Source organism: Podarcis liolepis (genome assembly GCF_965112155.1).
Source record: "Podarcis liolepis genome assembly, chromosome: 11".
NCBI lineage: Eukaryota > Metazoa > Chordata > Lepidosauria > Squamata > Lacertidae > Podarcis > Podarcis liolepis.
The window spans coordinates 50,727,137-50,751,331 of record NC_139565.1 but is presented as its reverse complement, the minus strand read 5'-3'; the positions used below and the strand labels follow the sequence as shown (position 1 = coordinate 50,751,331).

At 43.2% G+C, this 24,195-nt stretch overlaps 1 protein-coding gene across 26 annotated transcripts in view; it reads left to right on the top strand.

The window, feature by feature from the left end:
* The window catches only part of NEDD4L (NEDD4 like E3 ubiquitin protein ligase), a 324,861-nt gene that overhangs the window by 182,269 nt on the left and 118,397 nt on the right, over positions 1-24,195 (top strand). For 20 of the 26 annotated variants that reach the window (XM_083465746.1, XM_083465736.1, XM_083465731.1 and 17 more), the window contains exons 3-5: positions 4,310-4,391; positions 5,818-5,856; positions 13,903-13,956. Coding sequence is in view for 13 of the 26 variants with exons in the window: in XM_083465736.1 (XP_083321862.1) it covers positions 4,310-4,391; positions 5,818-5,856; positions 13,903-13,956 (175 nt within the window). In the remaining 13 variants the exon portion in view is untranslated. Of the gene's footprint in view, positions 1-4,309; positions 4,392-5,817; positions 5,857-13,902; positions 13,957-14,749; positions 17,963-24,195 lie in introns of those variants that run through there. The other 6 variants (XM_083465750.1, XM_083465749.1, XM_083465748.1 and 3 more) reach the window with 1 other exon arrangement.

Genomic DNA, 24,195 nt, shown 5'->3' with positions numbered 1-24,195 from the left:
ACTGATGCGGTAATGAACACTGATGTGGTGATGATTTGCTTAAAGTAGGCATAGGCAAACTCCAGCCCTCCAGATGTTTGAGACTACAATTCCCACCACCCCTGACCACTGGTCCTGTTAGCTAGAGATGATGGGAATTGTAGTCCCAAACATCTGGAGGGCTGGAGTTTACCTATGCCTGGCCTAAAGTATCAACCCTTGTGAGGGTGTGTCCTGGTCCGGTTCATGGGCGATCGAAGTCCTGGCTGGGGACGTCGGGACTGGGGGCAAGATGGCGGGGTGGGAGCAGGAACGGGAGTCCAGAAGCCAGGAGTCAGGAAGCCAAGATTCCGAGGGTCAGAGAGCCGGGAGTCAAGAAACCAAGGGTCCGAGGGTCAGGAAGCAAAGGGTCCAAGGACCAAGGAGTCAAACACAGCAAAGCAGGAAGTGTGTTGCTGTGGCAAAGAGCCAAAGGGAAATGCTGACCTTCTATCCCTTCCCAGCTCTTGCCACCAGGTGCTGTGAGTTACCAATTGGCCTCACCTGTGCAGCTGTTCCTTGCCTCTTCAGAACAAACTTAGGAAGGCCCCAGTCCTGCAAAGTCCTACTGGTCACAGGGCCTCGCTCCTGCACGCATTCCTGACAGGGCAGAGTCCTTGTCAGATGGCAGTTATCTCTCAGATCAAAGTTCTGGCTCTTGGAAACAACTTTATGTAAGTGCTAACTATTTTAGAGAGAGAAGAGGTAGACCAGTTCATGCTTCTGTTGAGAAATGGTTGTACTAATCTGACCTGTAAGATTTGCATGTGTTAATGGTGGAATGTAGGACGCTCTCACCATCGAGGCAGAGTCTTAGGCAACAGGTGCAACTAAGTATTGAAAAAAACACCTCCAGGTGATGTTGTACACATTTGTGTAATCCAACACAAACTGCATTTGCTGTGCTGTGTTTGTTGTGGGGAGAGAAACATATTTCAAGTATCTTCTCTTTTCTAGGACTTTTGAGTCCTCCATTTCTCCAGGCAACATTGTCTTCTTTGATTAGTTATTAGGATGTAGACTCACCTTCTCCACTCGCTGAGTTTCAACTTGTGTAGGTGGAAGTGGGATTGTTCCACATCTAACGTCTGCATATTCAGCAGAAGGTTGTGTGTGCTTGCAGCTGCATGTGGGCAGTCCCTTTGGCATGGCAATCTTGAGTTCCTGCTCATGCGGTGGAACCATCTTATGTTCATAAAGCTGGATGTCCCTCTTTTAAGACGGTTGATTTAAACAGGTGGAAGATACAGTGGGGGATGCGGGTGGCGCTGTGGGTTAAACCACAGAGCCTAGGACATGCTGATCAGAAGGTCGGTGGTTCGAATCCCCACAACGGGGTGAGCTCCCGTTGCTCGGTCCCTGCTCCTGCCAATCTAGCAGTTCGAAAGCACGTCAAAGTGCAAGTAGATCAATAGGTACCGCTCCGGCGGGAAGGTAAACGGTGTTTCCGTGCGCTGCTCTGGTTCAGCAGAAGCTGCTTAGTCATGCTGGCCACGTGACCCAGAAGCTGTACGCCGGCTCCCTCAACCAATAAAGCGATGTGGGCGGCGCAACCCCAGAGTCGGTCATGACTGGACCTAATGGTTAGGGGTCCCTTTACCTTTAAGATATAATGGTGGTGATGAATCGTGTGTGTGTGTGTGTGTGTGTGTGTGTGTGTGTACACATACATACACACAGGTATGTATTTAAATGGGATTGTTTTAGTATGCATGTTAATGCTTGTGCAATTAGCTTTTAAATTTAGAAACCACATAGAAACTAATTTAAATTATATAACTTAATTGTATATAAATTGATTTAATACTACTAATAGTACACAGTTGTCGAGGCATGGCTGGACAAAGAGGAGTGATGGGAGGCACCCAGTGTTCAAAATTAGTCGGCCGCATTTTTCACCTGGCTGTTGGCCACGCGCAACCAAGTGAAGGCGCTCAACACCTCCACCATCTGGAGGTTCATGCCTGGGGATCCTTGGATCTTATTTACTGTTTGGACAAAATATGCAACGTTTGCATTTTCTCTGTGTGGCAATTGGAGAATATATATATATTTTAAGGAAGAATGCTGTGTTTCGCTAGAGAGTTGGAATTTTGTTTATGCTTGTATTTGGGCTTATGCGAATTTTATTTATTTTACTTGTATGTGTATTCAGGTAGGTGGTTCCATTGGTTTGTTAAATGCTTGCTTTGTGATCCCCTGATGACTAAATACAAACAATTTCGGATCTATATGACTGTGAAGGAAGTAAAAACAGAATTACTGTTAACCGTGAAAGATTAATTAAATGGTTGTGATAGACTGGATATGTTCTGCCTCTTCCCACACAAAACTAATAATTTCACCGATCGTTTAATATTCCCCAAATGTTCAATTTCCAATATATATTTAGTTGCTAAATCTGTTTAAAGTGATATGAGACTGTGATACTAAAGGGATGGGCATTTGGGGGAAAATGTTCTCTCCCACTCCCACCCCCTTTTCCAAGTTATTCATGTAAGACTTTCCCTCTATATTAGATATGGCAATATAGCATGTGCAGAAAAATTCCTCTGTTATGTGGACAGAGGGCCAGTCCTACCATTAGGCAGATTGAGGCAACTGCCTCAGGTGGCAGATACCCAAGGGCAGAAGTAACAGCCTCTGGCTTTTCCTTCTGAGCTCTCCATCATTCCCCTTCTGGGACCCCTATCCTGGCCTGCTGCCTTGGGCACAATGGAAGATGCTATCATACCACCAATGCTGATGTACAATTTTGACTGCCAGACCAGTTTACAACTGTATGTGGAATTGAGAAGGGCTGCCATCTTATCATTTGACTCAGGCAGCAAAATGTCTTGGGACTCAGGTGGCAGAATGAGATTTTTTAATTCTCTTGCGTATACTTTCTTATCTTAACCATTAAAAGATTTATATAATTTTGACATTTGTGAGTATTGAGAACAATTATTGGGGAGAAAAATTATCTTCATTTGAAATTAACAACCTGAATTAACTTGCTAGCAGTTTACATTTTTCCCATTACTACTACAATTTTACACAGTAATTTGAGCTTCTTGTGTGTGTGTCAGCCTTTTTTCACAACATCGTTTAGATTTGTTAATTGTTCACTTTGTTCACAGGATGAGCTTGCTTCGTCTTTTTTTTTTTTTTTAGCTTTCTCCCCCCCCCCCCCCATTTTTTCTCTTTCAAATGAATGTGGAAAATAGCTATTGTAGAACAACCTGCCATATGGCGGATGGCCACTTTCTGTGTTTTAACTGTGTTAAGTGTAACCACTAGAGGGTAGCTGACCATTTCAGTTACATTAATTCACAAGTTTTCCCCCCTCTTTGGAACCAAGCAACAGGTGGTCCGTCTGTTTAGGAGAAATTGCAAATGCTTGGGGAGACCTTCTGTTGTGTTGATGTTGTTCAAACGCTTGCAGATTTGTTAGTGCCGATGAATTTAAATTTATAGCATCACAACTCCACATAATGTTTGCTCAGAAGCAAGCCCTACTTGTTCAGTGGGTATTATTCCTTAGTGAGCATGTGTAAGATTCTAGTGTAGAACAACTATTAATGAATGAAAGGACAGTAATGAATGGAAAAGAATTCTCATTCATTGAAAACACTTAACATTTATGTAGTTCATTTCAGGTATCTGCATTATTCCAGCCCACTAAGCCAAATTGCAGCATCCTATAGCAGCTGATGCAAACATATTTCAATAATGCGGGATGTGGGTGGCTCTGTGGTCTAAACCACTGAGCCTCTTGGGCTTGCCAATCAGAAGGTCGGTGGTTCGAATCCCTGCGACAGAGTGAGCTCCCGTTGCTCTGTCCCAGCTCCTGCCAACCTAGCAGTTCGAAAGCACGCCAGTGCAAGTAGATAAATAGGTACCGCTGCAGCGGGAAGGTAAAAGGCGTTTCCGTGCGCTCTGGTTTCTGTCACGATGTTCTGATGCGCCAGAAGCAGTTTAGTCATGCTGGCCACATGACCCGGAAAGCTGTCTGTGGACAAACGCTGGCTCCCTCGGCCTGAAAGCTAGATGAGCACTGCAACCCCATAGTCACCTTTGACTGGACTTAACCGTCCAGGGGTCCTTTACCTTTTACCTTTTTTTATTTCAATAACTGCTTATTTACAAATGGTTTGGCTATCACTAATTAGCATAAAGTTTGTGTGTGTGTGTGTGTGTGTGTGTGTGTGTGTGTGTGTTAAATTTTAAATAAAAATGAATGAAATTTCTTTCATCATATGTTCTTTATGGAGATTCGGAACATTAACGGCAAGTTCTTCTTTTGCAGTGACCCGTATGTGAAACTGTCATTGTATGTAGCAGATGAAACCCGAGAACTTGCCCTGGTGCAGACAAAAACTATTAAAAAGGTAAGTGGTGATAATATATCCTTAACTGTTGGACAGTGTTCGAAATTAGCCAGGCGCATTTTACACCTGGCTGTCAGCTACTTGCGGCCAAGTGAAGACACCTGGGGACCAGGATGACGCCTGACGTCTCCACCATTTGGAGGTGCATGCCTGGGGATCCTTGAATCGTGATTCTTTTCCCACACTAATACCATACCCTGTAGAATTCTATGTGTTATATTTCATGTGCACAATCAGAATGAAGTTCAGGAACCCAAATGCTTTTTCTGTGCAGCCTGAGCAGGGGCAGTGAACAAGGTTATGGTTAATTGTTGTCTCTTTTCTTCACTTACACCACTCCACTGCCCAGATCACAGTTGTGAAAAGTATCCCTGTGTAATGCCCATGCCACAAAATGTATAGCATAACACGCATACACACATTTATGAGCCACCTTGAGGGGCTCGCTTAAGGGTTTTTCCCACTTGTTGCCGGGTGGTGCTGTGGGTTAAACCACAGAGACTAGGGCTTGCCAATCAGAAGGTCGGCAGTTCAAATCCCCGTGACGGGGTGAGCTCCCGTTGCTCCGTCCCTGCTCCTGCCAACCTAGCAGTTTGAAAGCACGTCAAAGTGCAAGTAGATAAATAGATACCGCTCCGGCGGGAAGGTAAACAGCGTTTCCGTGCACTGCTCTGGTTCGCCAGAAGAGGCTTAGTCATGCTGGCCACATAACCCGGAAGCTGTACGCCGGCTCCCTCGGCCAGTAAAGCAAGATGAGCGCCACAATCCCAGAGTCGGCCACGACTGGACCTAATGGTCAGGTGTCCCTTTACCTTTTTATACATTTTTAAAAAATGAAAGAATGAATGAATATCAATTTTGGCCACAACTTTAAAAGGTTATCCTCTGAAATACTTGGTGCAAAAAGTGGTTTTCTGTGCCAATCATAAATTTATATTTGTCATTTTTACCAGCGATTCTGCTTCAGAGATCCAGATCTACTCCTCTCCTTGCACACACTGACCATGTACCCTCTCGCTCTCTCCCACTCCCCAGTAACGTGTTGAAGAATTTTAATAATGAAATATTTAACGGCCTTCATTAAGACATCTCTGCCCAGGTCATCAGCAATCTGCCTCCCACTGTGAAGTTCCTATTTATAGTTGACGTCTATTTCTGGCTCATCCCACTTCACATGCCCTCCCACACGAAGTTTGCTCAGCAAATGAATTTGAAGCCTTTTGACGACAATGTCTTTATTGCGGATGAAAGCTGTTGCTATGATGTTTTTCACCCTCTCTAGTTCTTTTTTACTTTCCTTTCTGATATTCTTAACAAAGAATGTCACTTTTGTTTTAATTGCAGCGAAATGTCAGACCTTCAGCGTTTTCTAAAGCTCTTTAAGGTGTTGCTAAATGTGATTTCCCCTCCTCCTTTTTTCTTGCAGACATTGAATCCGAAATGGAATGAAGAATTTTATTTTAGAGTAAGTGTTCTGCTTTTAAATGACAGGCATATTTCCTGTGCGATCAGCTGGCATCTGGCTCTGTGCTGTTGGCTATGGAATGTTGAATTAGATAGCCCATAATCTAATGAGCCAGCAAAGCAACTCTTATTTTCTTAAACATGCTATAAACCAAACGTTTACAAAACATTTATGTCAATATGAAACATGGCCTTCTCTGGAAATGATTTTGTAATATACAATAGCACTTTTAATTTGCAACATGTTTTATCTTTTTCACAACATCCCTGCGAGGTGGGTCAACTTTGGGTGTTCTACACTAGTGGTTATCCCAATTTCCATTCACAGGATATTTTAGGCCAAGGGGAAAAGATGGAGGCAAATAGACATATAGAGGAAACAAAGGGCTGTGAATGAAAAAGGCTGGAGGTGGAGGAGAGGAAGTAGGTTTCATTTGCAGGTTGTTTATAGATAGGTTCAAGCTTTTTAAACGGTGAAGATTGCTGGACTAGTATTCTAGTTTTGTGGGACAAGAGTATTGAAGCTGAGCAATAAATCTATTGCATTGGATGAAGACTAGAAAACAGGGATGCAGAAGCCAAGGCTACCCAGAAGGCACTGGGATATAGTTCTCATCATCCCTCTTGGCCTTGTTGTCTAGGGTTGATGGGAGTTGCTGTCCATCATCTTGAGAGCCATAGGTTCCCAATCCCTGCTTTCAGCCCAATCCAAGTTTGTATCCATAGTCCTAGTACCATAATTTCCTGCTCCCAGTACAGTTGTGTCACAAGCGCTTGTGGCATGCTCAATGGCAGTGGGTGAATCTGCCTGAAGAAACCTTGTTGGGATGGAGTGCAGAGGATGACTTCCTACACCTACCAGAAATTAGCAGCAGTAGAGATAGGGACGCAGGTGGCGCTGTGGGTTAAACCACAGAGCCTAGGGCTTGCTGATCAGAAGGTCGGCGGTTTGAATTCCTGCGACGGGGTGAGCTCCCGTTGCTCGGTCCCTGCTCTTGCCAACCTAGCAGTTCGAAAGCGCGTCAAAGTGCAAGTAGATAAATAGGTACCGCTCCAGCAGGAAGGTAAACGGCGTTTCCGTGCGCTGCTCTGGTTCGCCAGAAGCGGCTTAGTCATGCTGGCCACATGACCTGGAAGCTGTCTGCGGACAAACACCGGCTCCCTCAACCTATAGAGCGAGATGAGTGCTGCAACCCCAGAATCGTCTGCGACTGGACCTAATGGTCAGGGGTTCCTTTACCTTTACCTTTAGAGATAGGGAGTCCTACTTTCAGCAGTGTCATAGTGTGGGGTTGTTGACTAGCTAGCCACACCTTTCCATGTAGGTTTGGCTACTGGCATTGGTAAGGGGCTAGCCAATCATCGTCTACACTCTTTCTGTCTGAGATTTCCACTCTGCTTCCGGTATTTATTTCCAGTGAAGACATGAATTTTCTTTCTTACCTCTGATTTACCCAAGAGCAGAGCCATCGGTTCTTACAAATGAGCCACTTTATCAGTGGGGCTGGTTTTCAACATCGCAATATATCACCAGCTAAATATCGTGATATACCATTACATCATGATGTCTGAAATAAGGAACTATTTAGATGTGAACAGTAGGGCTGGGCCATATCTGGTTTTCAACACTGTGATATATTACCAGATAAACAATGTGATATACTGATATATCACCATGTCTGAGATAAGGATGGATCTATGTAGAGGCGTTGGCTGGCTCCAGTTTTTCCCACATTGTGATTTTTGCATAGCTGTCTGTACACACACAGACACCCCACATCATTCATAATTTGCAGTATATTGCCAGGTCCAAAATTATGACACCAGTATCACTGGGATACCAAGCACACAAAACCATGGGACCAACTTATGCGTCAGAGCTTTGGTCCATCTGTTGCTGTGCTCTCTGCACTGACTGGTAGTAGACTCTCCTGAGTCTCAGAGTCTTCTGCACTCCTGTCTGTAGATGTTGGGTATTTAATTTGGGACTTGACTTAAGGCAAATTTAATTAACTCCCCTGGCATTTGGGTGTGCATCGTCTTCATTAGAGTGCCTTGTGCTCATGCCACTTCCTCATTCTCATTAAACAAAACATGAGGCAAGAGAGTTTTAAAGACCTAGTGTAGTTGTGGCCACAATTTTGGCAAATGTGTCTCAGGCCCGCTCCCAAACTTGGAAGAACGCCATTGTAATGTACATCGTGACACAGAAGTGTTCTGTAGAAGGCTATACAGATGAGTCCAAGGGAGAAGTCGGATTTGAGCCCATATCTTTCTGACCAAGTGCACTTTATCCCATTTCTTTGTTTTGTTTTAAATGTTCTGCTCTACACCAAAGAAAATCCCCTGTGTTGCGAAACAGAACACTCTGAACAACAAGCAACACGTCGGCTAATAATATACTGAAAATATTTTTATAACACTGTTTCAAAATTCATAAACATAAGACATATAATATGTGCATGGAGTCACAAACTAATAAGAATCAAATAAATGTTCCATGAACAGTGTTAAGTTGTGGGTGAACATATCAGACGACACAGCAATTCTTCAACAGCTCTTGTTTATTCACAGGCCAGAACAGAACTGAACTGAAGGGTTCAGCCAGCCTGCTTATATAGAGCTCCACTACAACGCAACTGTAACACTTTCTGTAACTATCCAATCACTGAGAGTCACTTTCAATCCCTTATTTGCATACGTGGACCTGAGTGAAAACTACGTACAGTATCCCCCTGCTGGCACAGGGTGAGAACTTCAGTACATAACAAACAGGAATGGTAGGAGTGAAGTGACTGTCAAAGATCACTGAAATAGAGGCAGAATGCCTTTCCACAGTCAATATCCTACAAACGTGAGATGATGGGTGCTCCAAACATTGCAATAGGGTGCTCCAAGCGCAGCACACTTTTTAGTGATAGCTGATCCTTGGACATTTGATGTACCTTTGGGGAGTATTAATTTGTTTATTATCCTGGAAGAACTGTACTGTCTGCTGCTGGAATATTTATTTGATTCTTATTAGTTTGTGACTCCATGCACTTACTAGATGTATTCTGTTTAAAAATATTGCCAGTATCTCACTTGTTCTGGCTTATTCCGGCCTAGAAAGCCTCTATTCAAACATGACCGCACGGACAATTTCTCTCCTCCAGTTTAAGAGGTTTCTGATGGTGGTTTGTTTATTTTTAGTTTAGTTTTGTTGCCATACACATTTTACAAGTGCATTGCGGCCAGCCACTTTTTACTGTTTCACCTGTCCCGATACTCACCTGCTTCACCCTCACACATCCCTTTCAAGGGCCTGCCCTTGAAGCTGTCCCAGAAACTCCAGCGGGTGCAGAATGCTGCAGCGAGGCTCCTCACGGGGTCCCTGCCATGGGAGCATATTCACCCAGTGCTTTACCAGTTGCACTGGCTCCCAGTTTAGTATTGAGTAAGGTTTAAGGTGCTGGTTTTGACCTTTAAAGCCCTTTGTGGCTTAGGGCCCTTGTATTTACGGGACCACCTCTCCTGGTATGCCCCGCAGAGGACCTTAAGGTCCATGAATAATCATAGTTTAGAGGTCCCAGGCCCTAAGTTTTAAATTTGCTGTTAGCTGCCCTGAGCCTGGTTTTCTGAACCAGGAAATGTGGGGTATAAATACAAATTTATTATTTATTATTTCCAGGGGTTGGTAGCACTGAAGTTTTGACAATCCATTTAGTGGGGAGAGTGACTGATTGGGATGATGAAAGCAGTTCAACTTGTTGCTTTAGTCAATAAAGGCAAGAGGGGAAGGACTAAGCAGTAGATGCCAGGATTAGATTAAGTGATTAGTGGACGTCAGCACCCAAACCGTACATGTGTTATAAATACGATGGGTAAATTTTGCATTTCCAAGTTCTAGTCTTTACTACTTTGGAAATTCATTTTGAAAGCACTGGCTTTAAGGGACCAGTCTTTACAGCCTAATCCTATAAAGTTGCACAATATGTAGGCAAAAAGGATTAATTTCACAGTTACGGATGGCCAGAGCCATACCAGAGAGGCAAATATATCATGAATGAAACTGCAGAGCAGTTTGTATTTTTAAGGATCATATTTGGAATTTGTTTTAAAGGTGCATCATTTTACACTTATTTTACATGATCCATGAAAAAAACACACCACTCATTTGCATTATACTTTCCCCAGGCTGGCTTACTCAACAAGATGAAGGGAAAGTAGAAAATAATATTTTAAATGATTTCTCAGATTTAATATTGCAAGTGAACAGGACTTTCATATTGTTAACCAGTTACTATAGAACGCTGTCTAAAATCTCGGATGTCTTTCTTTAAAAAGAGAAAGGCAGAGAGAGAGAGAGAGAGAGAGAGAGAGAGGAAATGGAGGCAAGGTAATATTTCAGCAGTTTAAATTTAATCTTTTGGAGCAGCTGCCTGTAAACACTGGGGCATTGTAGATTGTTAAAACTGTAGTATCTTTTTCAAATAGTGTCTGTGCAGTTGGACTTTTTTTGTTAGCGTTTTGGAAACAATATTTTTAGCAGTTTCTCAATTTGGAAAGATCATAAGTGGTTTTCAAGTTGATTTTTATAGCATGCTTAAACAGAGAAAATAGAGACGATTTTGTTTCTGCAGTCTTCCTTGCTGTCCCAGACACATTGATCTCTTCAGTGTTCTCTATAAGGAAGAGTGGGAAGAAATGGTCCAAGCCTGTTTTGATTAGTAATGCACAATCCCTGGGAATTGTCTTGGCACTGAACCCCACATGTCTGGTCCCGGCTTTTTCCATTCCAGTCACAACAAAGTTTAATACACAGGAATCTTTCTACCAGAACTTACGTCTGGTCATGTTATACTTCAGGTTTATAATGCTGCGATCCTAAACACACTTACCGTTGATCACGGAGGGGCTTGCACCACAATCCTATTTATGTTTAGCTTATGCTCACTTAATTTGGGAATAAGTTCTATTAGACAGAGTAGGACTTAACTCCGAATAAACATGCATTCACCACATAACACTTTCTATTGATGACACGTTGGCTCAGTTTGCACAATCAAATCCTTTGGTCCTGTTAATAACTGTTAATTATTGCTTTGTTTATCACTGCAGTTCCAAAAACCTCGAGTGTTGCTGGGGTGGGTGGGGAAAAATATATCAGCCCTGAATTCAGAGCTGTCTCAGTTTTAGGCCTAGGTCTGAATGAGGAGATTCCCCCCCCCCCTTAAGATTTTATTAAAACTTTTTTAGAATACAGCAAGATGAAAGAAACTAATCTAAATAAAAACAGAGAGAGAGAGAGAGAGAGAGAGAGAGAGGAAGGAAGGAAGGAAGGAAGGAAGGAAGGAAGGAAGGAAAGAAAATGCAGAGCCCTCCCTCAGAGGTAACTCTTAACCCTTGTCTCACTCAGAAAGTGTTGGCGCTTCCCAGTGCTATTTTTCTAGAAAAATAGGTGCCAGAACTCACCATGAATGCTTCCCTTGTTCTCTTATACAGTCATACCTCAGGTTACAGATGCTTCAGGTTGTGTTTTTTCAGGTTACAGACTGCTGAAACCCAGAAGCACCGGAACGGGTTACTTCCGGGTTTTGGCGGTTGCGCATGCGCAGAAGCGCCAAATTGCAACCTGCGCGTGCGCAGACGCACTGCTGTGGGTTGCAAACGCTGTGGGTTGTGAACGTGCATCCCGCACGGATCACGTTCGCAATCCGAGCGTCCACTGTAATGGCAATGGTGCCCATCTGAGAGGTGCCGGAACTGAGTTCCTGTGAGTTCCAGCTGGGGGGAAAAACCCCTGGACCCTCCCAGCTCTTACCCGAGAACTTTCCTTTCTTATCCCAGTTTCCAACCCTTACCTTTAACATATTGTTACAGCTGTTGTAAACAGAGCAACAGGGGTGGCAGGAATCATGAGAGAAGCGATGACCGGGTTTCACGGTTTTTCCCACATTGCAATTTTTATTTTTTTTTTACATAGCACATGCACACATGATTTGCGATATATTGCCATGTCGAATATTATGAAACCGCTTCCACGATGTGGACTTCAAACCGATTTTGGACGGTATATCTTGCAGCCCTTCCAGTATAGAAAATAAAGAGCTTGGTGAAGCATTCGTTATAAGTTTGCTTCCGAACTTTCATGGAATATACCAGGGATGGGGGACCTTTCAAATGTTGGACTCTCAGCTCATCAGCCCCAGTTAGTCATGGGAACTGCCAGCATCTGATGCTTTGTGTGGGAGATGTTCCCTGTCTAACCATGGGACTCTCGTTGCAGCCTGGTTTTATGTTGTCTGCGTCAACATATGCATGCTGCTGTTTTTCTTTTAAATCAGGCTTCATCAAATCAACGTTTCTAACATTAAAAGAAGCTCACCAGCCGGCTTTGCTTGCATGTCCCTACCCCACCTTGGAGTGAAGACAGGGGGTGGGATTAGTCATGGCTAACTTAATGCTAATCATTCGCATAGCAACCCTGTGTGCAGGTTTTTCAAAGGCTGGTTTTTCTGCTGTTGAGATTAGATATATGATCGCTAGAAATTTGTTTGCGTGTCGAGGTCCCCAAGCCACCCCCTAAATAAATCACAATTCACACAGACATTTTTGTTTAAGGTTTTTGGCATAATTTTGGCCACAGATTTATTAAAATACATAATGTGAGTGGTTGCTTAGGTATTTGTTACGACTATCTGTCCCCGCCCCGGGACAGAACTGACTTCCGGATTCCAGCAAAAGCCAGTAAGGGAAAACAATATTGGGGGGAGAATGGCAGCATACCGTCACCCCTCCCCTCATGCTCCCAGGGGCTTGCACGGCCCTAGCCCCTTGCCGGGGATACGGACAAAAGCACGGTAAACCCCTGGATTCCTTTAATGGAATTCCCTTGCAGCAGCAGCATTGGAGGGGCAGGCATAGCCAACCCTTACTCCTCCACCAACCAATTTTTAACCAATGCCTAACTGCAACCTTACAAGTTGTGACGATTTGCTGCGCAGTAGGCAAAAACCAAATGGCACCAGCCAATCTGCCAAATGGGCAAAATTCCTACCGGGCCCCTGCCCCAAAAGCAGACGACCCCATGACAGGCATAGCAAGGTCAAACGCAAGAGCCCTAAATTAGGGAGGGTGGGTGGGTGATCCGATACACGCAGCAAAAGGGACTGAAAAAACTGCGTCCCAAGAATAATATAACCTTCAAACCATCCCTCTAAATGGTAACATCAAAATCTCCCCAACAACTCAAATTGGCCCAATCACAGTCATGGCCATCCAAATGGTCCCGCCCAGTAACCAAGAGGGGGTGTCCTGTTAGACCCCATCGCAACACGTGCTCTCCATGAAGGAGAACACGCTTTGCTGAAATTATGGTGGGCAGTAAGTGATTATCCCATTGGATAATCTGCAGTTGAAGTCCGTTCGACTTCCAAAACGTTTGGAAACCCAAACGGCTTCTGATTGGCTGTGGCAAACTCCTGCAGCCAATCAGACACTGCGGAACCCGCGTCGGACGTTCGGGTTCCAAAGAACGTTTGCAAACCGGAACACTCGCTTCTGGGTTTGCGGCGTTCGGGAGCCAAAACGTCTGAGTAGCAAGGCGTTCAGGATCTAAGGTACGTCTGTATGTTCTTAGAGGGAAATGAAGTATCCAGGTTGTGATCTGGAGATCATACCTGTTTCTTTAACAGATCCTCTTTTTCTCTCTTAAATTATAGGTGTTATTTGGGGGGGGGGCAGCTGGGCTGACTGATACAGTCGTGGTGAGACATTAGCTCCTATAAGGAGTCAAAACACCCTATTTTTTTGGTGCGTTTTCTTGGGTTCTGCTGGGCGATGGGGAGAAAGGTGGAGTTTGCTTGTCCCTAGACTTGGTCCTAGGCCTCTGGCTTGCCTTCTCTTTGCTTTGCCCTTGGAAAATTCAACTCTGTTTCTTCATGTCAAACCCAAGATTCATTTAAAAACAGTGTAAATGAAGAACGTTGAATTAAATAACTGCTAAATAACTGTTAGTCTGTTTTTAAAAAAATAATTCCATTAAATTCTTTATTATATCTTGTAGGTAGATCCATCTAACCACAGACTACTCTTTGAAGTATTTGATGAAAATAGATTGGTAAGTGTTCTTTTATCTTTAGTGTACATTCAGTGGCTGTGCCATAACCACACCCTTTTTTGCAGCCGACATAAAGTGAAAGCGGTGGAATACTTATCAAATGGTTGCATGTGGGGATATGAATTGTGACCTTTTTTAATGGATTGCAGGCTTATAAACAGTTTGGAGTTTCCTGTTGGAATCACTGAAAGGCAGGAGTGGGGTCAATCAGGAGTCTCTCACCTTCTGCTCTGCTTTTATTATAAAGGACTGTTTTGCTTTTTAAACTGTTGGTTGCTGCTTCCTCAGAGATATATATATTAGTAGGAAAAGGAATATTAAAAAAAATAAATGACATGGAATGAAATGAATACATGCTACGTGGAACGGAACCCCAGCGCATTTGTTTTAAACCCATTGGAGTCGGTTAATAGGTGACTAGTAAATTATGGAGGTAAATAAATAAATGCATGAAAACAGCTTTGGGTGGTGATGGAAGGAAATGGGTATTTAGCCCTTTCTTTGCCCACTTCTCTGATTCACCATAGAGTCAGGCTCCCCCCAATTTCAAACAAGTATTTGTGAGGTGAAAGGACCCAACTCTGAGCAAGATGCGTGTGGTGCTATGTCTTGATTGAAGTGAGTGTGGAAGCCCTTGGGAGATGGAGCTATGTTTATACTTCATATTTCATTACCTATGAGGACCTTCTGGATTAGGGATTGTGTATGTATGAGAATAACATCAGCACCAAACCTAGCTGTCATTTGTGCTGTGTGTGTATCTCTATCTATCTCAGACCCTCCAAGTATCCCAGATTTACAGAAGCCATCCTGATTTCTAATTTGATCCCGGGATGTCCCACTTTTCCTTAGGACATACCTATTTTCTTTGGGGAAATTTTGGAGGGTGTGGAGTTTGTGACCCCTGCGCAAAGGAGATCAGTAACTATACAACCATTAGGAGACATCTGAAGGCAGCCCTGTATAAGGAAGTTTTTTAATGTTTGATGTTTTATTATGTTTTTATATATTTCGGCAACCCGGTCAGATGGGCGGGGAATAATAATAATAATAATAATAATAATAATAATAATAATAATAATGGAATAGGACATCCCTATTTTCATTGGAGAACTCTATATCTATCTATCTATCTATCTATCTATCATCTATCTATCTAATAGAAATACGTCCTGTAGTCCAAAATGCTGGATTCCCAGAGATGTTCCAGACGATGTGCCTGTTCTTTTTATTATTATTTTTGTGTAGTGAGGAATCATGGCGTTGTCGTCATTAGCAGAGTCCAGTTTTGCTAGTATAGATTATAATACTTATCCTCATCAGTCTTTATCATTTTAAGCTACTCCTTGTAATTGGGCTGCTTCCCCCCCCCCCCCGGCCCCTGTATGGGAAAACAAGTGCTCAGAAAACAGAAGCAGAGGTGCCCAGGATATGGTTTTGACTCAACACCCACATGATTTTCCACAACTCCTTCTCCAAGGCTTTCTTTTATAAAAGCAGGTTGTTCTGTTTACTTCTGCTATAAGACTGTTTGGTTTCATTGGCCCTTCTTTCTAATTCGCACTGGAAGAGCATTGTCAGAATCTGCCTCAGCTACAGTTCCTACCTTCTCCTTCCACCCCCTCCGACATTTATCAAAACCGCCATGTGTAGCAGAGCCGAATTCGGGCATTGTTTAATGTTGAGTCTGTTTGTTCTTCTGGAGCGTTTTGGCTCCTAACAAAGCAGAGCTCTATTCCATGTTGACAATCTGAGCTAGTAATATTGCTAACTTTCTCCCTGGACGCTCGCCAGCGTGGGGCAGCGTTTCTGGACGGTGTTTTAAGTCAGATCAGTACAGCTCTTCACAAACACCCCTGCGCTCCAGATCTCAGCTGCCTTCTCAGCCTCCCAAAAGCCGAAAAAGGAAGATTGTTGCTTGCTCCTGTCTGCTGCTTGAATTGTGTGTGTGTGTGTGTGTGTGTGTGTAAGAGTTTCTTCCTCCCCCCACTCACCCCCCAAACCGCCTCTCCTGGAAAACGCTGTGTATAGCTGGAGCGGGTTATTATAGTTCGTTTACAGTGGCAATATGATATCTGTGTCTACCACTCCAGCAAAAAAAGCTTGCTACTTAAATCACTTTTTAGGGGAGAAAGATATAGTTCCTAGCCGTTCTTTAATATGTGCATTAGTCAAACGAAACTCGAAGGCTTCAGCCAGCTTTGAGCAAATGCAATCTCCGTGTGTACCTTCCTCTGGCCATTTTTGTGACTCCCCGATCTGCCTGAGGACTTCAATGCAATATCAACAAAGTACTGGTGGGGGTCTTTGGTGGGTGCTGCTGGTGGTCTGTGTCTCGCTCCCCCCCCCTCCGTTTTTTATTTTTTGTTTGGTCTGGTTTAGTACAAAAGGGTTCTGTGAATATGATGTACTTTTAGATTTATAGCAGAGCTTGAGTGTGTTTGCTGCCTCGGTCAGCTGTGAGAGATCTCCCGCTGGGGCCGCTCCTTTCTGATGGAAAAGGAGCAGCTGTGAAGGTGCTGTTTCAGTCTCTTGCTGGTATTAAAGAAGAAAAAAAATAGCTGCTTGCATTGGAGAGGGGGAAATGGGTCATGTGATGCCAGCCACCCTACCCTATGTCACAGTGTGGAGGAGCGCTGATTGCTCTTATCCAATCATGCCTGGAATGTTGCTTGCCACTTGGGCTATTTCTGCTATCTGTCGCTATCAGTACAGCAGTGCTAACAGTTTGGCAGATGGGACACTTTTCCTCGGAGTTTATGTCTTCAGTTCTTAACTTCTGGCAGTGCCTGGACTCGTTGCCGTCTCCCCCCCTCTCCTCTCTCCCGGAACGATGGCCCATCGGCTGCGGTTTCATTTTGGCTCCGGGCGAAGCAACACAGCTCCCGAGTCGGAGATCTTAGACCACGAGAGAGAAGATGATGACTTTTTCATGTCATTCCACACTTTACCGAGAAGGAACGGGCCTCACCCTTTCTCCAGGCGCAGAATGGATTACGGCGACGGGAGCCGGGATCTGCGGGAAGCCAGTTCCTTGAAAAGGAGCACGTCCATGTTTATCCCCCAGCTTCTAAACAACATCGATGCGCGTCCGACAAGGAGCTCCTCCATGCAGATCTCTCTCCAGCGTAAGGCAGTAAATGGACATTCTGACGAGTGTGGGGGCCCAGAGTCCCCTCTGGAGGAGACAGGTAACTTTTCAGATCTAGGGGAGCATTGTGAATCTCTGGTTGGAAGCCATTCTTCTCAAAGTAGTCCGCAGGTGACTCCAGATAATTCTCCACCGAGGCAGACAGAGAACATGGGGCACGAGATCAACGCTGGGTCCTCTAACCATACAATATTTTGTACAATACCTTCCAATAACTGGAATGATGACAGCGCAGCCACGGCTCAAGATAGCGAAACGAACCCTGCATCAGGGTTAAACATCAGCGGGGTGAGGATTCAGCACAGAGCTTCCAGTGTGGACGTTCCTCACGTTACGCTGATGCCCTTTGGTTCCGAGGCTCAGAATGCCTCTTCTCCCTCTGAACCCAGGCGCTGGTCTTTGCAGCACCTGCCCGATGGGTCCTCCAGTTCGGGGAAGAAATTGTTTGTCTTCCAGTTGCAGCAGTCTCAGTCGAACAATGCAGAGGCGGGAGCAGATTACAATTTTGGTTTCACCGGAACAAAAGGGGATAGGTTGGTCAGGTACCCACGGATACGGCTGGAAAGGAGTACCTCGTACCCAGTTCAGCCCCATCCGGCACGAGTCAGCCCCACGGAGGACGATGGCGTGAATCCGGCACTTCGTGGAAATTGCAGGAACGGCTCTGAAATATCTCGAAGTGGTTCAGTGGAGCGGGTTTCTCCTGGGCAAGGGTGCACCTTTAAAATCCGTCCCGATCAAAACTCAAGGCAGCAGCATTTCAGAATCCTTGTGACTCGTGGGACTAATGAGAGAGGCCAAGGTTCTGGACAGGAAAATCCTAATGCTCCTGGTTCTGTGGCAGGCAACTCCTCAGTAAGTAGGAACATTAATGTGCTGGTGATAACTTAAATTTTCACTCATGGTGATAACTTACATTTTCACAAATACGCTTTGCACAGTTTGCATAATTGTTTACAACTCATAATGCTAGCAGGAACTATATTCCTCTAGAACAATCTCAGAGCATCTTCGGTTCATTAAGCTAAAATAGCTTTCAGCTATGACTGCATCCATTGCAATGTTTTGAGGTCTCCTAGCAACTCACACGTTACTTAAGTCAATGTTACGTCATCCAGGGTTACAATAGGATTTAGTTTTACAAAAATCTGTAAGCCACTGTGCTGCTGTTTATAAATAGTGCCCACTTCGTTAAAAAAAAAGTTGCTTCTTGAAAAATAAATACAATACACTCACACAGTGATCAGAGTAATTCTCTACTGTGTGTATGAAGGAACCACAATTTTGTATTGGGGATTATAATACCGTTAAGTGAAATGATTCACAGGGACTGTATTGCTTTCTGTCTAGTTATAACTTCGTAGTGGCAGAAGCGAAACCATTGTGAAACGCCAAGCAGGTTTGTGTGTTCTGCTCATTCCATTTGCGTTTTATCTTTTCAGCCATTCGCTGTTAACAACGCGCTAGAGTTTTGATTTGAGGCAATGCACATCTTTGGAGGGATAAATGCTTTTACATTTAACACGCATAATGTGTTGAAGCTGAGCTCCAACCCAAATAATATTACTTAAGAGAATGACAAAAGTGAAAAAGTAAATACTGTGTCCAATTATTGCACAGTGGCATCTAGAGCAGCAGATGCTATGTGAACACATGTGCAAGAACAGAACTTTAGCCGTTTCTTGCTTCCATCACCATACGGGCATCGCTCTCTCAGGCATACTTAAAACGTATTTCAACAAAGCAAAGCAACGCCTGACTATGGGAGGGCAGTGTGATGACTGCTGCTTTAATCGCGAAAGCTGCATCCTAATTTTACTTCTTGGAATGTCCATACATCTACATGTCGAGAAGACTGAAGAAATAAACTTATTTACTTTAGAAGCAATGCCACCTTCCTTCTCTTTTAGGAATTGTGTGGTCCTATATAGCGTATGTAGAATTTTCTCTAGATTTCCGGGGGGGGGGGAGGGGAGGGAGTGGTGTAAGGAAGGAACCAGCAAACATTTTAATTGGTTTGCTTTCTCTTGGGATTTTACTGCCCCTGCCAAATCCTCCAGGTTTTATCGTAGACATATCGGAATGGCATTAAAATGGTTATTACAGGCGCTGAAGATTTTAAAGGGGAAAGGGCCCCTCTGTTTTGATGCTTCTACAGCAGTAATAATTTTGAACGAGTGATCTAAAGCAGATATACGGAGTGTTAAGTGTTGAGCGAGCTTTAGATATTCCGGAGGGTGACTGAGAGAGGCAAGGACCGTGTTGGAATTATGGACCAAATTCTGCCTTAACTCTTGAGCCTTTGAGTGGGGCGAATTTCATTATTTTATGTGTATTAATTCACAAGTGATGAGAGAGTGAGCGGGCATGCACTCGCCACAGGGTCATGTAGCAGCCTTGTCAAAAAAAATTTAAAATGTTGAACTTCAGAGTGTATTTTAAAAAAAGATGCATATTTTATTAGATGCATGTCCTTTGCTATTCTGAGAGTTGGAGGAGGCTGAGCACTTTTGAATTAAATAAATGTGTATGCCCTTTGATTTGAAAAAGCTGACAATAGAACCAGAGCAGAAAAATGCAGCTGGGGGAACTAAAATTGACAGCTTTTTGAAATACCAGCTTCATTCCGAGTGAATGTACATATGTACACATAGATAAATGAAAAGGGGTATTTAAAGGCTGTATATCTTTCCCCATTTCAGGGAAATACTTGATGCTATATTGTATCTAAGTACAAAATAAAGGCTTAAAAGAAGTCAGATCTGCAGATCTGCATCAGCTTAGTCTCTCCAGAACATAGACAATAATTGCATAGACAATAATTGCATGCAATCAAAGATTGAAGTTCCCCGCGGACAGTGCCAATGATATAAGTATAAAAAAATCTAAATGGCAGATCTGTGTTCGATGAAACAAAAAAAAAAAGGACAGCAATGTGTGAACATTTTTGATTACCTGTAGAGCCTGATTATTCAGAATTATTCAACGTATAGCAGACAGCACTGATTGTTCCTTCAGAAAGTATTATGGGTTTACGCTGCAGAAATGGCAGATTGGACAACCCTCTGGGGGACTCATTTAACACAATTAAAGGCATCACTATGCTCTGTAGACCAGTCTATAATAGTTATTAGATTCAATAACATGCTTGCCAAACAAACACTGTTAGCTGGCAAGCCTTGATATTAGGTACAAATTGCCACCTTTCAGCAGTTGGCAAATATAAACCATGTTGATGCATGCACGCTTTGGACTCAATTGCATTATACGTTGAAAACTGTGCCATTACTACTTTAAGCAGATATGGCTTCCCCCAAAGAATCCTGGGAACTCTAGTTTCTTAAGGGTAGTGAAAGACGTCAGGAGAGCCTGCACAGAACTACAACTCTCAAGAGTGCTTTATCAATCAATCCCTCTTCCCGGGGAACTCTTGGAATGGTAGCTCTGTAACTCTCAGCACTACAGTTCCTAGGATTTTTTTGGGAGGGGGGGCTGTTTGTTTGTTTGTCTGTTTGCATCTTTTTGTTATTCGTAGAATCATAGAATTGGAAAAGTTGGAAGCACCTGCATTGAAACTATTGATCATCTAGTAAGCTTGCGGAATTATATGAAAGCTACAACTAGTTTGCATATATTCTAAATTAGATGGGTGTGCAACACAACCTGTTGGACGCAACTTTTTCACATCTGATGCATGAGATTTCCCATCGACACACATTTTCATAGATAAGTATGTCGAAGGGAGAACATTCTTTGCACTTGAATCTGATAGACCGGTAACTCCGTCTTTCCTACACAAGCGTTCCATTCTATACTTTGTGACTTTGGTTTGTTTTTAGTGTTTTAAAATGGTAAGCTGCCTCAGGTGCCTTGGCAGAGAGGCAATATACGAAATGCATTAAACAAATAACGCTCAGGCGCACACACGGCACAAACCCACACTTCCTTAACCCTAATACAGTCAAAGCCGCGAGGAGAAATTCGGTATGGGCTTAATGGGTTGACATTTTCCATTGTATATTAACATTTGGGCGCTTGAACTGAGGCAATGAGCACGGCCAGAGCATTCTTTAAGTAAGCATTTTCCAGATATTCATCTAAACTGCTGCTGTCCCTCATCCAAGTGGCTGTCTGCTTTTTTGCTTAGCTTAGTTGCGCAAGAGAGCCGAGTGCTTAGAAATGAAAACTCTCTATATCGAATACACTTAGCTGTGGGCGCATGTGTGCTGTATATTCTGGAGGCTGAGAGCGGCTACTGTGCGGAAGCCCAGTTCAGACATTGAACCAGAGTGAGCTGGGGTAAGTCTTCAAGTGGTCTGCCATCATCCCATTTGCTTCTGTTGTTTGACAATGGGAGGTAATGAAATTCGAAGGTTCCGCTTTTGGTTTTTAAAGAAACCACAGCTTTCTTATTATATTAGAATTTGGGGGGCTGGTTTGTTCTAACTGTGGTTAGTTCAGACAAAGGAGGATAAAGCAATGGTTTCAGATTCTGGTTTGTTAGTTAATTGAAGATGGAAGGAGGGGAGAGTGTGAGGCTACAGCTTGTTCTCTTATCATAGCACGAAACCATAATTATAACTGGGCTATTATGTACTTTATTTATGAACTGGCCATTAATAAATGTTAATCCAAAAGTGCGATGTTGTCTTTAAAAAAAAAAACAACAACAACAAAATTGGAGTTTGAATTGATTAGTAAAAAAACCTAACTTGATGGACTGTTGCTACTACTACTAATTTTAACACTGTCTCATAAGATTGCTTAGTTAAGAAGCAATGCTTACACAGTTTTGTTTTCTGTTTATCAGTCATGTTTTCTGTTTCCCATACTGCACCAGCTCAAAGAATGTTGGAGAGAGATGCCTTTACTGTTCTTCTAGCATTCTCCCACCGTAGTCCATTTTCTGCAGGTTTTTGTCCTTCACAGAGAGGTGGCTAGGGCTGTGCCTCGTGCAAGCTTTATCGTAGCTCAAGGAAAATTTCCAGTAAGCTCCTTAAAGTGCGATGCCAGTGAGGAACAGCGTTGCACTCGTATGCACCTATCCCATTTCAAGTGGATGTTAGCAGAAGGGGAGAGTCACTCCATTAGAAAGTCACCTCAATCTTATTTTGGGAAACCCTTTAAATCCATGGTGTGAGAGGCTTCTGTGTTTAATCAAACCAAACCCGTAGAGAAAAATATATTTTATGAAAGCTGCTTAGGCAAAATAGCTTCCAATCTTTTCCCCGGTTCAGCTAGTTTGTGATTATTTGATTGATATAGGACCTGGGATTTGGTCTGAAGGCAGCAGCTGCTTCAAGGCTTATTTATCTGGAGTGAAAACATTCATGCGGGCGTCTGTAGTCCTATTGCTACTGAGTGTTTATGACCTTTCAAATATCTTCTCTTTTGGGCCGAAGAGCTTTCACACAGGCAGGATGCATTTCATTAAGAGTTACCATAAAACTGTTAGAATTCCAGCTCCATGATTGCAGTCATGGGATTGTTGTCTATTCCACAGAGTGGGAAGTGACGGCGACAGGATGTTTGTGTTGCTGTGTTCCGTGAAGTGGGACTAACTATTATCCTTTGTTCTTTCTTTTTGCTGTCTGATGCTAGAGAGAGAGGGAGCCATGTTGTGGTGCTCCGTGTGTGTTTAAATGTAAATAAAGTAGATTAGCCAAAATGCTGAGTTGCTGAGGTCTTATGCAAGCTGCAAAGACTCTGTGGATCCCTGAGTGTGCCGATGTCTGTTGGCATTGGTCGCTGTGATGTTCGGGCAGAAGAAAGCTTTTGAAGCTCCCGAATGAATGACCAGGAGGGAGAGAACATGCCAGTCGGGCATGTGTCTCTGCCAGGGTCCTACTCGAGTGTAGGACAAGCTCCTAACAGAAACTAGAGAAGAAAATAGGAGCACGTTGACCTAATATTTAAGCGCAATGCCTAATCTGTAGGTGCATGTCTTTGGAAGGCCCGTTCTGGATTCTGTTGGACTGATATTTTGCAAAGAAGTCTTTTCTGTATTTGTCTCTGCTGATATTAAAAACTGGGCTATGCTGTATTTTAGTACACGTCTTCACGTCAGCTGTATTGGTCTATAAAAGCAGCTTGGGTGAGGAAATGCCGCTATGTTTTTAGTTGACAAGGGTCTGTCTGAGAGAATTCCAGACACCCTTGGCAAATAAAAGATTCTAGAGCTAGAATTTCAGAGGAGCTGCTGACGAAGACATGGACCCTTAGAGGGCTTTAGAACATGGGTCTAGCTTGGTCACAAAATGCCCTGTGTCTTTCCTCCATTCTGTCGCATTATATCAAACTGTTAAATACCTATGCAAGGACTTTCTGGTGACTGCCATGGCTTGTCACGATACAATATGATAATCTTTATTGTCATTGTCCCATACAGAGCAATGATTTGTATACCAGCTGTGGAGGGATGGCTGGTGCTGCAGGAATCATTTTGCAGCCACAAGCAAAGCTTAGCAGGTGGTCTGTCCCAATTTGCCTTTGAGCGATGACTCTGCGTTGCAGAATGAGAGTTCTCTGTCCCTACAAACACATCACGTATTCCAGGCTTATGGTAGAGGTCTTAGTGGTTTCTCCTTCGTTGCTAATTCCCCCCACCTCTTGTTTATTTAGTATTTGGTGACATACTGTTGTGGCAGTCTTCTTGCATTTTGACTCTTTCTTTTAAATAAAAGGTAATTTTAGGCAGCAACACATTCCTCCTTTTTTTTTTTTTGAAAAATGGAAACAAACAAAAAGCAAGGTCTGTGTATACTTATTTGTTCTTTCTATATAACTTTTCAGGCATGAAAGCTCCTTTTGTTAGCAGGAAATATGAGTAAGTTATATAGCTGAAATTAGCTGTTCTCACAGTTCCCTTGTGAAAGGATACTTGTTGATGATGGGTTTTAATAATTCCATGTATCTGTTTTTGTCTCTCAAGCTAGGTGTATAATGCTTCTATAAATCAGAGTGTCAACCCTGGCTTTTTAAAGCAAACATTCTGGGTTCAAGGTATACAGATTCTATTTGGCATGTACTGGTTTAAAAGTAGGCAATCAGATTAAGATACCAAATGCTCGACAGATATGAATTTGTTT